Source organism: Anopheles funestus, chromosome 2RL, assembly GCF_943734845.2.
Source record: "Anopheles funestus chromosome 2RL, idAnoFuneDA-416_04, whole genome shotgun sequence".
NCBI lineage: Eukaryota > Metazoa > Arthropoda > Insecta > Diptera > Culicidae > Anopheles > Anopheles funestus.
In genome coordinates, this window is record NC_064598.1 from 84,994,159 (window position 1) to 85,006,786 (window position 12,628).

General features: G+C 42.8%; 2 protein-coding genes across 2 annotated transcripts; both read left to right on the top strand.

Moving 5' to 3' along the window:
* Positions 1–123: 123 nt before the first annotated feature.
* Positions 124–2,272, top strand: LOC125764487 (pre-mRNA-processing factor 17). The gene is made up of 4 exons (XM_049428799.1): positions 124–449; positions 508–1,066; positions 1,142–1,620; positions 1,698–2,272. Exons 1-4 carry the CDS (start codon positions 258–260, stop codon positions 2,229–2,231), a joined length of 1,764 nt encoding a protein of 587 aa, XP_049284756.1. The 5' UTR covers positions 124–257; the 3' UTR covers positions 2,232–2,272.
* A 7,415-nt stretch (positions 2,273–9,687) lies between these two features.
* LOC125764573 (uncharacterized) lies at positions 9,688–11,666 on the top strand. Its single transcript, XM_049428940.1, has 3 exons — positions 9,688–10,065; positions 10,134–10,216; positions 11,400–11,666. The coding sequence occupies exons 1-2, from the start codon at positions 9,820–9,822 to the stop codon at positions 10,212–10,214; spliced, it is 327 nt and encodes a 108-aa protein (XP_049284897.1). The 5' UTR covers positions 9,688–9,819; the 3' UTR covers positions 10,215–10,216; positions 11,400–11,666.
* Positions 11,667–12,628: the final 962 nt, after the last annotated feature.

Below are 12,628 nucleotides of genomic sequence, written 5' to 3' on the forward strand. Positions count from 1 at the left end.
TTAACAATAAACATTGTTCAACTGCGTTTTTGCGTTGTTTTTACAATGCTTTTCCACCAAACCACCCAAGGCCGTTGCATTCGATTGCAACTGTCAAACTGACATCAATAGTAAACCACTCGTGTATATGGGGCTTCATAGCGTTCAGTTGTCAAAACGGGTACAATTGTAAACAAACATATGTGGCTGGCAATTGCGCGTCTTTTTTCCAGTTTTCCTTTTTTAAAGTAAGAATTTAACTAGCAAAATCTACAACTATGCTACATTTACAAGGTTACGGCAGCAGTAACAGTGATTCGGAACCAGATGATGGTAAAACTAGAACGGAAAAGTCACAAACAGAAGTGCAAGCATCCGCAGACGTATCGGCCCATCTGAAGCCTGTCGATAGTCAGTATTCCGTTGTTAAATCGTTGGAAATATGTGCTGCACCGCTGGTGGTACCGATGGTAAGTTGTAAAACCATTCGTTTCCTTACTCTGCTTAATAATGTTCCATTACATACAGGGTCAATCGGAAGTGTCCCGTGCAATAGCACCTACGGTGAAAGAAATCAACTACAACCCGCGCTATGAAGAACTCTATGCCCCGGTAGCTGGTCCAGAAAACCCATTTCTCACGCAACAAATGCGAGCACCGAAGAACATGCTGACGGGATTTGTTGAAAATGCGCACATCAGTGACTTTCAGTTCGAAAATCAACGCAAAACGTTTCACAGCTACGGGTACGCACTAGATCCATCGGTCGACGGTAAAGGAACGGCACCGGAAGAAGGCCCCAGCTATGTGGGTCATCTGCAGGCTGCCTATGATACGGACGGGGTCACCGTGTTCGAATCGTCCAAATCGAAAGCGATCGCAGGGGAGAAGAGAAAACGTGTCAAAAACGATGATCCGGAAGATGTGGAAGGTTTCACGGGTCCATGGGGTAAGTACGAAGATGAGCAAACGGTGGCACGGCCGAATGAGAAGGAACGCGCGGAAATCGAGGAAATGATGGCAAAGAAACACCGTCGCCACAAGGTGAAGGAAGACAAACCCATCGAAGAGAAATCGGTTCTACATAGTAAGTATTGTCCGTGTACTTTAGTGTTCCACGCTAAACATGGATTGATTGTCATGTAAATTTTCTTCCTTCCAGTCAAAGATGCATTCGATTACCAGGGACGTTCGTTTCTGCATCCACCGCACGATGTTGGAGTTAACTTGCGAAAAGCCGGTGCTCCGGATCGTTGTTTCCTGCCGAAGGCTCACATTCATACCTGGACTGGCCACACCAAGGGCATATCGGCAATTCGCTGGTTTCCTGTTTCGGCTCATTTGCTGCTGTCTTGCAGTATGGACGCACGCGTTAAGCTTTGGGAAGTGTACAACGAACGGCGCTGCGTACGAACGTATTCCGGCCATCGGCAAGCCGTGCGAGACGTGAGCTTTAACAATAAAGGCGAAAGATTTATCTCCGCTGGTTACGATCGCTACCTAAAGCTGTGGGACACGGAAACGGGCGATGTAATATCTCGGTTCAATTCACGGAAGATTCCATTCTGCGTGAAGTTCCATCCCGACTTTAACAAACAACATCTTTTTGTGGCCGGAACGTCGGATAAGAAAATTATCTGTGTAAGTAATCAGTGAAGAAACTGTTCAGTAAGTTTGCCTGAGTGTATTTAGAACTAACATTTCTCCTTCCATTTCAGTGGGACACCCGTACTGGTGAGATCGTGCAAGAGTACGATCGCCATCTTGGTGCAGTCAATACGATCACCTTCGTCGACGAAAATCGACGCTTCGTAACGACCTCGGACGATAAAAGTTTGCGCGTGTGGGAATGGGACATACCGGTCGACATGAAGTATATAGCCGATCCGACGATGCACTCGATGCCGGCTGTAACGCTCGCCCCGAACGGTAAGTGGCTGGCGTGCCAGAGTCTGGACAACAAGATCGTCATCTTTTCCGCCATCAATCGGTTCAAGATGAATCGCAAGAAAACGTTCACCGGCCACATGGTGTCGGGATACGCTTGCAATCTTGATTTCTCGCCGGACATGAGCTACCTTGTGTCGGGCGATGGCGATGGTAAATGTTACATATGGGACTGGAAAACGACCAAGCTGTACAAGAAGTGGCAGGCGCACGATAATGTCTGCATAGCAACGCTCTGGCATCCGCACGAAGCGAGCAAACTGGTGACGGCCGGGTGGGATGGATTAATAAAGTACTGGGATTGAATGACAGCTCACCGACCGCGGGTGAACGAACAATGTAACAATGAATTGTGGGCTTTTAGAGTTTATCGATCCGAAAGCCATTCCTGCATTTTGTTTTTTTTTAACTTTTCCAACTGGGAAAGGAACATGCACTGAAAGACATGTCTCGTCAGAAAACAATTTCTTCCGTCACTTTTCTCGCTATTCACTATAAAGAAGACTGTCTATTCTCCGGTTACGTCATGAGAATGATACCATTCAACCAACATTAGAAGAAATATAGTTTTACAATTTAAAATTAAATTAACTGTAATGAAAGGTAGTAGCGCGTTTTACAGAATTTAGTTAAAACGTTTTATTTGTTTATATACAAGATATTGCATTGAAATTTTCATACTAAAGTCTTAGTAGTATAACTTATATAACTAGTATTTACATTCACTTCTGGTCTACAATAATTCAGTCTTTTTAGTTAAGCAATCGTACGATCACTTTTTCGCCCAGATTCTTGTCCCGATAGAATCCGTAGAATTTCGGCAGACGCTTCACAGCTTCTTTCCTCTTCAATGTCTCACCAGATTGAGATAAAACTTTGGCTTCGGAGCTGGTGTTACGGTTGTAAAGAACCGACAAAACGTGCACGGTCTTATTTGATTCTGCGTAAACGTTCTTCGCTTCGGGCTTTTGGAATCCATTTCCGGCACAACGGGTGGTTCAAGTTCCACTAGATTGTCACGCTTTCGGTGGTGTTTGTCATCGCTGGGAATTATTGAAATGTAACGTGCGTCACCGCTGGCGGGGTCCATTTTCGCCGCAGGAGAAATCCGACTGTCTGCCCGGCTGATAACTACCGCACACTGTCCATTTGCTATCACAACCAGCACAATGAAGGCAATCAAAAGGGTCGATGAGACGAAATTTGTTCGTGTGATCATTTTAATTCCACTTGGCACTTTGTTACTAACGGGACGGTTAATTCGTGAGGTGTATTGTAATGATGGTAACTCGGTACTATTGACCAGTATCCGTTAGTCCAGTGCTTTATATAGCTCCGAACGCCATAATACTCTAGATCGGTAAGCGAGCCCCCGGTGTTACGTTGTCCTTAACGTTCGCTTTAGGTCATTAGTGTAAAGTTTCTTTTTCTTTTCACTGTAACGCTCCAAGCGATTGATCAAGAGATGAAAAATAAAAACAATCGATTTATTTGCGCAATAAGCATCGAGCAATGGGGCGGTGTACGTAATTGCGAATACCCCGATCTCGTGCTTGTTTGTTGCGTATCGACCCCATGCGGTCGGTCACGAGATTTTGCCTTTCTTTTCCTACGGCGGGTAGCATCAGCTGAGAGGAGCTGCCTGTTATCAACAAGAACAGTGGGGTAATTCTTGGCGATTAATAGTAAATAGTACATGAAAACCATTTATTACAACGGCAGTGTAATTATGGTAGAAATTAATTAGGATTTTTTATGAAACCTTTTTGCAGAGAAAGGAGGGATAAATGAAAGAAAATTATAGAAACAAAGCGTATTTAGTAATGTAATTTAAAAGTTTATCTTTTCGATGCACAATATTCGAATTAATGCATTATTTTCTTACACCCATCTACGATCAATTGTTGCTGTGGGGTCGTTGTTTGCATCGAGCGCTTATCAAACATATTTTTAGCACCGCGGCAACTGGCCCTCAGGTTGTTGCCATAGGTTATCGTTAACCTTTTAACCTGTTGTACCGATGCACCTTTTGTTTCGGGTTTCGGGAACATTCCTTCCTCGCTCAGGTTACAAAGGGTGCCAAAAGATCGCCCAGTGACAGTAAAAATTTTAGAAGATTGAATTAAACCCTGTTCACCAGCAATAGAAAAACAATGTAGAGCCACAAAGTTATTTAGCATTTGCTTCTGGGAAAGAAAACTAGTCGGTGAAAAACAGCTCGCATTAATACTATATCACCACGGATTGCGTAGGAATTGCGTCAGAAACATCGCCTGGCGTTCGCACAGTGAGTAAGGAATTTGATGAAAAACATGTTGTTGTGAATCCCGGTAAGAAAAGGACGTCTGGAGGTGGTTGTGTTGTTTGTAGAAAACAGTTATTTATGTTATCAATACGGTGTAAATATTTTCGCAGTACTATGTAGTAAAGTATTGTACAAAAAAACCCGCAAGAAAGAGCTTTTCCTTATCGTTGTGATGCAATTTATACTTGGAAAAGGTTTAAACCCAGATAACCACACTACGACCACAAAGTCTGATATGGGTCGCAGAATTTTTATTTGCTCTACAGTACGACTTTGTGGTCTTAATAGAGGATTGGTTCGAAATCACGCTATTTTATACCAAAGTGTTGTGGGTGCTCTTGGGGGAAGGGCAGGAAGAGGAGCATAAAATTTGGAATGTTTCAGGAAACTTTCATGATCGATTGAAACTTTCAACATTCGTTCATCTGTCAATGCAATACATCGAAGGCGTCTTCTTTGCTTTGTTTTAATGTACTCCATTCTTATTCATCTGCTTGATGCGGTGCGCTACAGTGTGTTTTATTTTTGATTTTGTGTAATGTTTAAGGGTAGTTTTTGTACTTTAAATGTAAATTTTACATAGAAAAGTACTCATAGTGCATGAAAGAAGCGAAGTACTGTTAAACAACACTACCAGGCGATGAATTTTTCATTCAGAAAATGCAGCGTCCTTTGACAGCGCCGTCATCGTTTGGCGCAGCAGTGATGGTTGGTATTTTTATTATAATCAATTGATTAAAAAAACCTTTTATCTATATAATCTATTCTTTCCATACAATAGAATCAACCCATTTTGTGCAGATATGAGGATCAATGTTCCGGATAGTGAACAGTGTCAAGGAACCAAGTCGGCGTCGTCTTCAAAGTAATTATGTGTGTATTTACCCGTGTGTGTGCGTTTACTTCGAAGTTATATTATTTTTGTAAACTTTGAACGAATGAAATAAAGAAATGAAAATGAATTTCAAAAGCTTTAGTTCCGAAATATTTCATGAAAAATTTCAAAATGACGAAAGAAAAGCTTTCCTACCACAAACGAAATATTTCATTATTATGGTGCATTTGATATAATTATGGCCCGTTTTATGTCATCCACGAAGTCTTAATATTACTGCTGTAAGTGATGCTTTAAGACCGATATCAGACCGTCTTATATAGGTCTTCGAACGGTCGGATATCGGTTTTTGGCTATCTGGGAAACGATCTACGATAAGGAAATTGTAGCACAAATTTACTTATTTTATTTTGTGTTTTATGAGGTTTCCCAATCGTCAATTTTCATTTAAACTTTTCTATTATTGATCACCACTTGCTTTTGCTCTCCTGTACTTGTTTGTTTTTAATTGTACTTTACTTATTTTCACACTACTAAATAAATATACTATTACAAAAATCTTAAATGAAGCACGTGATGTGTAATGCTTACAAAAACGAATATTTTTAAATTTAAAACGAGCTTTAATGAAAGCTCTTTCTAGCACAACAAAAGCATAAAACATAGCCTACTATAAGGCGCGAACCGTCATCGAAATCGATGTAGTTTAATTTCTTCGGATTAGACGGTTAATATTGATTAACGTTCCGCATCCACAATCATTATCATGCAACAAAAATAAATACACCCCATTTGCTACTAACACACTAAAATTCTTTATTATCAATATTTAGTTGTATAAAAAAAATATGTGGTAATCGCTAAATCAGTACAATCAAAGCTTAATTTCTCTCTTTTTCATTCGCTTTCTGTGTTATGCAGGCGGCATGACGAAGTATTTTGTTGTTGTTTGTTTTCGGGCGCACAAAATCCAGCGGCAAACAAAAATGGTCGCCAGCAGCAAAAAATATGCAACCGGTACGAAACGGATCAGAAAACGGCACGAAAGAGTACGAACCTGGCCCGTCCAACACACACCGCCAAGCACTTAAACGAATTAAATAAAATACAAACGACAGTCACCCACCAATTGATGATCGTTGTGTCGACGTGATTTCCGGTCGCTACCATAATGGCCCGGTGTTGCTACTGTACGATCGCCGACGCGGGTTCGCATTCGGTGAAATGGGGAAAATGTCGACTCTGACGTAAATTGCGCATCATTCTCGGGTGCAGGAATCGATGGTGTTGGTGGCATTGTTGAGGCCGTAGCAGTACCGTTACCACGCCAACACTATAAGAAAGCTTCTGAGCTGCATATCCGAGAGGGTACTGCGTACTGATCAAAGACTTTTGCTTACTGGTCGCAGGGCACCGGGATATCCCACCGGTGTGGAATTAGCCTCGAAGCCGAACCGATTAACATTACACAATAAATACACAGTCGTATATTACAGAAAACTCCAACCACATCAGCAGAGTCCGGACGTGGAGGACAGGCGGGAGTGAAAGTTTTTGATAAGCCGAATCGGCCGGATGAAATGCAAACGCACGGTGAAGAAGAGTTGCCTGAGTTGTTGGTGCCATTGGCGAAAATCCCCTCGCGTTCACGTTTGAGTGCTCGCCTGTTCGCTCGGTTCACTCGTCGTACTGCTGTCTGGCTGTGGCTGAGCTTCCTGCGGGTTGGGCGATGGTCCGAAGTCAAAGTTGGCGTTCACCTGAATGTGCGGGTTCTCCACCTCCGGTGGTAGCGTACTCGTTTCGCCCTCCCCATGATGGCTATGGTGGTTATGGTGGTAGAAATGTTCCTCCGAATTAATTCCATGTTCTCCAGTACCATGATGATGGTGATGATGATGATGATGTCCAATGCCGTGGGCAACGTGCCAGAGTGCCGCTCCCGTAAGAATACTGCCCATGCTGAACGGGCTGGATCCACGATGATGATAGCCATAGCTCGATCCGTAGCTGGAACCGATCGCATTCGAATCCCCGTACAATGCACTGTTGTGGTTGTAATCGTAGTGCCGTGGACCGACAAGTGGTGCAGCCGCTGCATACGAATGCTGATGGCCTACTGCTTCGGCGTAGCTGGGTGGATTGATCTTGGAATGCGAGTAAGCCGGTGGAGCCCCTCCGCCAGGTACGGCATGATGTCCCAATCCTGGATAGGCTGGTGGTGGTCCAATCGGATGACTGTTCGAGTGTCCATCTACGCTCCAACCGATCGGTCTCGGAGGTTGTATGTCCGGAACGGGAGGATTCCGTACCATGCCTCCAACGCCTTCCTGATGCATATGGTGGTAATTCTTGCGCGAGTTTCGTCCCAGTGCACTGCCCGTATTGTGGTTACTCTTGCTGCGCATTCGAATCGCAAAGGCACGCTTTCCATCCACTGTCGTAACACCGAACAGTATCAGATGTAAGGTTAGCACACAAAAGATCACTACCATACGTTTAGTATGTCCATGCGCAATACGAAAGCCACACCTTGCGGCCATTATTGTGTTTTATTTTTTTTTCACTACACCTTAAAACGTGAGAATATTCCGATGAAAGTTCCTCAAATGTATTAACCTTGCAAAGCACCACCCAATGAAGGATCGTTCGACACTTTACTTTCTATATATGTGCGCCTGCTGCTGAGGTGCCAAAGAGCTACGACTCGTTCGCGATCTCGAGAGGAACTGAATTTCACAGCACCCGTAGCGTTCTGGATACATCCGAGCGTTGGCACTGATTGGTTTGCTAATGAAATGATTGGTTTGCCTCCGGTTTGCCACCACGATACCCTCACAGAATCTTCAACCATCTGACAGACCAACCAGCCAACCATGGACAGCGAGCGTGGTGCTGGTGAAATGATGCGAACCTACGCATGCTTTACCCCTGTCTTGGCCCAACACCACGCCACTGATTGGAACGCACGTCAGGATCAGTGACAAAGTAATCTAAATCGGATTTCGTTCCCTTTATCTCTTGCCTGCTTGTCCAAAGATTCGCCTGCTTGCAAGAAGATACACCGACATCAGTACGGACATTATCTAATTCTTCAAACCGATGCCAGCGAATCCGTAACCAGGGACCAGGTGGAGCACTGTGGAGCAGCATCACGAACAAACAAGACGGAGGAGTGGACTTATCTGCGTAACGATCGTGTTGTTGTTTTTCTTTATCATGATCGCGAAGAATTTGTCAACGCGTAATTGAATTAAAGTGAAACGTACCGAGCGGGTAAAGGGTGGTGGACAATTTCTACGCCACAACGCAGCATCGTTTTGTCGGCAGGGTGTACATACATATATGTTGAAGCTGGAAGGAAATTAGCTGTTCCGCAAGAACGCGATAACGCAATAAGCTGTGCGCGCTCTGTTCTCCTAACGATACTTTCACTGTGCGTAATCGCATTAGTGATGTGAAAGTTGGTTGTCTAGGTGAATAATTCTTATGCATAAAAATTAAGAAAATCATACATCTTCATTCGCTTTAAGATGATTGGATATAATTTTAGTGACATTCATGAGGTTAACATGGTTTTAAATGCACGAAAATCGATCCGAGGATACTATTGACTCTGAATTACTTCCTGTAGAAATACCGAACACTTAGACAATGGAACGATGGACAATAGACTATCATAATTGCGGACTTCTTGGAGTTCTAGCTCGAAGTGCAGCCATATACATCGTTGAAAAGTTTTTCCTCCAATTCCAACTCTCCATCGAAGACGGTTTTTCTAACCAGAAGTCAAAAGGATCGTGTATAATTTACATACGACGCATCGTACTGTTTATCTGTGCGAATCTCGAACAATAGCAATCACAAAAAAGGACACTCACCAAAAGTTAGGGAGCACATTCCTCAGGTGTACCGTAAATCCCAAAAATTCCTACCACATTGAAGTTTCCAACGAGATTTTATACTTCCAGGAGAAGAGCTAGTCGTTTAGTATGAAGGAAATATAAAATATACTACTGAAACAATCTTTCCTGGACAAAATATCTCAAAAGCTACGACGTAAACGAACCAAACGACGCAGAAACGCATACTTACCTCGATAGCATCATATCCTGCCGCGTATGTGTGGCTACTCTCCAATAGATGGCGCCACCGAAAATAACCAAAAAGAATCCTCGCAAATCGGCAGCTTCATTGTTATACCATGTGGTTTAATATAAAACTGTTCTGCAGATTATTATTATTATTCCTATGTAATCCTGTATGTAATATTCGGATAGTTTTTTACAGATGATTACCAGAGATACAAACATCAAACGTTCTCTAGTGCTGAGTTGGATTTTTCATTCTAGTATGAACTGGTTATTATTCCAGAAATTGATGTTTTACTTTAAAAAAAAAAACAACAAACAAATAAAGAGTAACACATGGATCTAGATGAAGCATCATCCACTAGCAAACAAAATCCCCGGACTAGAGATTAATCTAATCATTTTGAAAAGCCTTTCAGCGTCCCAAATTCTTCCTCCAAATGAATTCAAACACAGGTTCAGTGGTTGATAATCGCGTGCATAGCGCAAAAAGATGATCATTGCTTTACCTTTTGTCTCTCTCTCTCTCTCATTCACTCACTATCATGTGTCGGGTCGTCTCTTCATACAGCATCCAAAACAAAGTTGATAAGCGTAGAGTAAACACTGTCTAGCCGTGGTAAAGCCACAGTAATTGCATCACTCGCTGTACTATAGCATCAATCATGAAGAAATCCACACGTTTAACGCTGTGTTTTTGTCTCATTTTGTTGGCGATCACTGCGCCACTTGTTTTATCCGACGAAACGGAAGAGCAGGAACAGAGCAGCCAGGAAGCGGTAGTGCAGGAAGGTCAGGATGCACCGGCACCGGAAGGTGACACTGATGCGGAGGAAGGTGAAGCAACCGGAGATACGGAACAGCAGGAGGAAGCGGAAGGATCGGTCCCGGTTCAGGGGATACTACAGCCGGTACGTGTCCCAGGTGTAGTGCGTTATAATGTGTAATGTATGTAAAATCAACTAAACTTCCTTTGCAGATAAACATTCTCCTGGCACCAACTGCCTGTAAACCGGGGTATCGTGTCGATCATAAGGGCAAGTGTCGTCCGTCTATATGAAGGTGAGTAAGTCCGTATCATGAGCCCTCCATGTGGTCGTATCCGGGGGTATTTTCCATGCGATCCTCTGGGAAATGATCGTTAAGCGAATTTCGTCCCGGCTCATCCAGCCAACTAGTACGAGCGTGAAGATTAAGTTGAGTGCCACACAATTGACGGGTCTAGTGCTTTCTTGATTGATTGTGACGTACCGGACGGTGTCTACGTGATACCCTTGACCTTTTTTTTGTTACTCTATCTTAACGAATCAACGAGCGTTTGTAGCGTTCAAATAAATGGGGAAAAACAGGAGATACACATTAAAATCAAACGCGCCAGTAGTCACCGCACTTGTTTGTCAGTGGTCAATATTTGCCCATGAGCGTGCTGCCCCGACATTATGACTGTCGGCGAAACATCACTCCACCTTTTCAATCCATTGATAAATTAACATCACCGTCATTGGGCTTACCGGTGATGGAGGTGAACAACTTTTTGCAACTGCAACTCGTTTTCCCCCGTGCCGTGCGAGCCGTTCAAGTGCGCTGTGTGCTTTTCCGGCACAGATTTGCCCAACACGATATCGATTTTATCCTACTTCACTGGCAGTGAGTGCGGTTGTTGCAGTGTGTTAGCAAAGAGGTCCCATTACAATAGGCACACAATGATCGGTCAAGTGGCAGACTAAAACCACATGTCCAGCAAATGGCGTGTGATTGCAGCTAGTGATGTGTTCTGCGCAAGTGATCCCGCCTGTTAACTTCTGTGTGATAAGATAAAACTGAGAAAACATTTGCGAGACGAGACTTGCACCAGTAGGAAGTAACTTTGTATTTTTGTCTGGTAACGTTTAGTTGCGCACTGGATATATTAAGGTGACAAACCATTTAGTGCACGATCGAAGTGATTGGTGGATCGCGAAATTTGGACGATTAAAATATATTGAAGCTACAGTGATGGGAACTGTCGGGTGGATTTGTGTGATTGGTTTGCTAGTTCTGAGTGTTGGTAGTGCTGAAGAAGTAGATCACGATCTGGGAAGTGGCATTAAACCCTCAATGGTACTGACATCGGTAGGATTGATAAGTGTAATTGACAAAGCTAATTAGTGGCCAAAGATCATGCACTTTATGCACAACCAATACATAGCTTAACAAAAACGCTTAGATACTAATTGTATCGTCTATGGTTTATATCTACTTCTAGAGAGCAGTCTTTGACGTTCCGATCCTCTGCCCAGATGGAGCCGAACTTGACCACAAGGGCATATGTCGGCGAAAGATGGGATAATTGGGGAGGAAAAAGTGGAATTACTACCACAAACACAACCAAACAAGAAGTCAACAATCGCGCTCTTTAACACAGATTTCAAAGTTCTCTCCTGCTAAATAACCCGAATGTTACTATATTGTGTTTAGTAGTAGGTGAAATGGTGCAATAAACAAAAGCCAATCACACTATCATCAATTGAAACCGCGCGTCGTCTACCTTGATTATCTTTCCCAAGTTTGATGACTAACACCTTCTGCTCCTAAACTGTCGAGTGGATTCCTTCATTCAAACATTATAGTAATCTTTTTTTCCAATGCTTAACTCTTTGGACACTTTCGGACGAATGCCGCCATTCGTTGTTCAATCGCAAATCGACGGCCGATAATGAAGATCATAAATCGTAATCTCTTCGACGCATTCGATCATACGCTAGGAATTTCCCTGCACACTCCTGGTCTACATTGCAATTCATTACACTTGCATGTGTGTGGTTGAAGTAAATTGCGAACCATTTCCGGAATCTTGTCTACGGCTCATTAAGCTGCCAATGACAATGATAAGATTAGACCAAGCATTTCTCTGAAAAGATCGACTTTATTTACTGTTGTGACAGTATGGTGGTGTACGAGTTGAAGTATATAAATACTCCTTTTGTTAGTAAATAAATTTATCACGGTCAGTTGATACTTTCAATGAAATTTCAAGTTCATTCGTTTGACTTAGGAAATACGTTCCATTGTTTGTTGTAGTTTAGCGGAATTCGTTAGAGCTATGCCATTGTGCACACTAGGAACATTTTGTAGGGTTGCTGATAGAAACTAATTCGCATTGTTTTAAACTCTTGTTAGAGAGCTGAAAGAGCACGGTATAGTAGTTCCGATTTAAGTCGTCGATAGCTAAAATAAAGGGGGAAGAACTAAGATAAGATAAGCTACCTGTTGAACAATACAAAACAGTGGTTCTCTGTGTAACAGCTTATCTAAGCGCATTGGTTAAAAGCAACGACGTACTTAATTGTGAACTGACCACCGAGGAAGCTAGTGCTTCTTTCAGACGTGATCTGAAATTAAAAAACGCGATACTGTTACTCTAAGTAAGGAAATTATTATGAAATTAGTGCTGCTGCTATTCGGCGTTGTTGTGTTGGCCAGCATGGCCTACGC

Excerpts from the sequence above, each read along its gene's own strand:
- LOC125764487 (XM_049428799.1), top strand. The coding sequence starts at position 258 with ATGCTACATTTACAAGGTTACGGCAGCAGTAACAGTGATTCGGAACCA. Across the intron at positions 1,067-1,141 it reads AGAGAAATCGGTTCTACATA|TCAAAGATGCATTCGATTAC; the intron begins GTAAGTATTGTC and ends TCTTCCTTCCAG. Across the intron at positions 1,621-1,697 it reads CGGATAAGAAAATTATCTGT|TGGGACACCCGTACTGGTGA; the intron begins GTAAGTAATCAG and ends CTTCCATTTCAG.
- LOC125764573 (XM_049428940.1), top strand. The coding sequence starts at position 9,820 with ATGAAGAAATCCACACGTTTAACGCTGTGTTTTTGTCTCATTTTGTTG. Across the intron at positions 10,066-10,133 it reads TTCAGGGGATACTACAGCCG|ATAAACATTCTCCTGGCACC; the intron begins GTACGTGTCCCA and ends CTTCCTTTGCAG.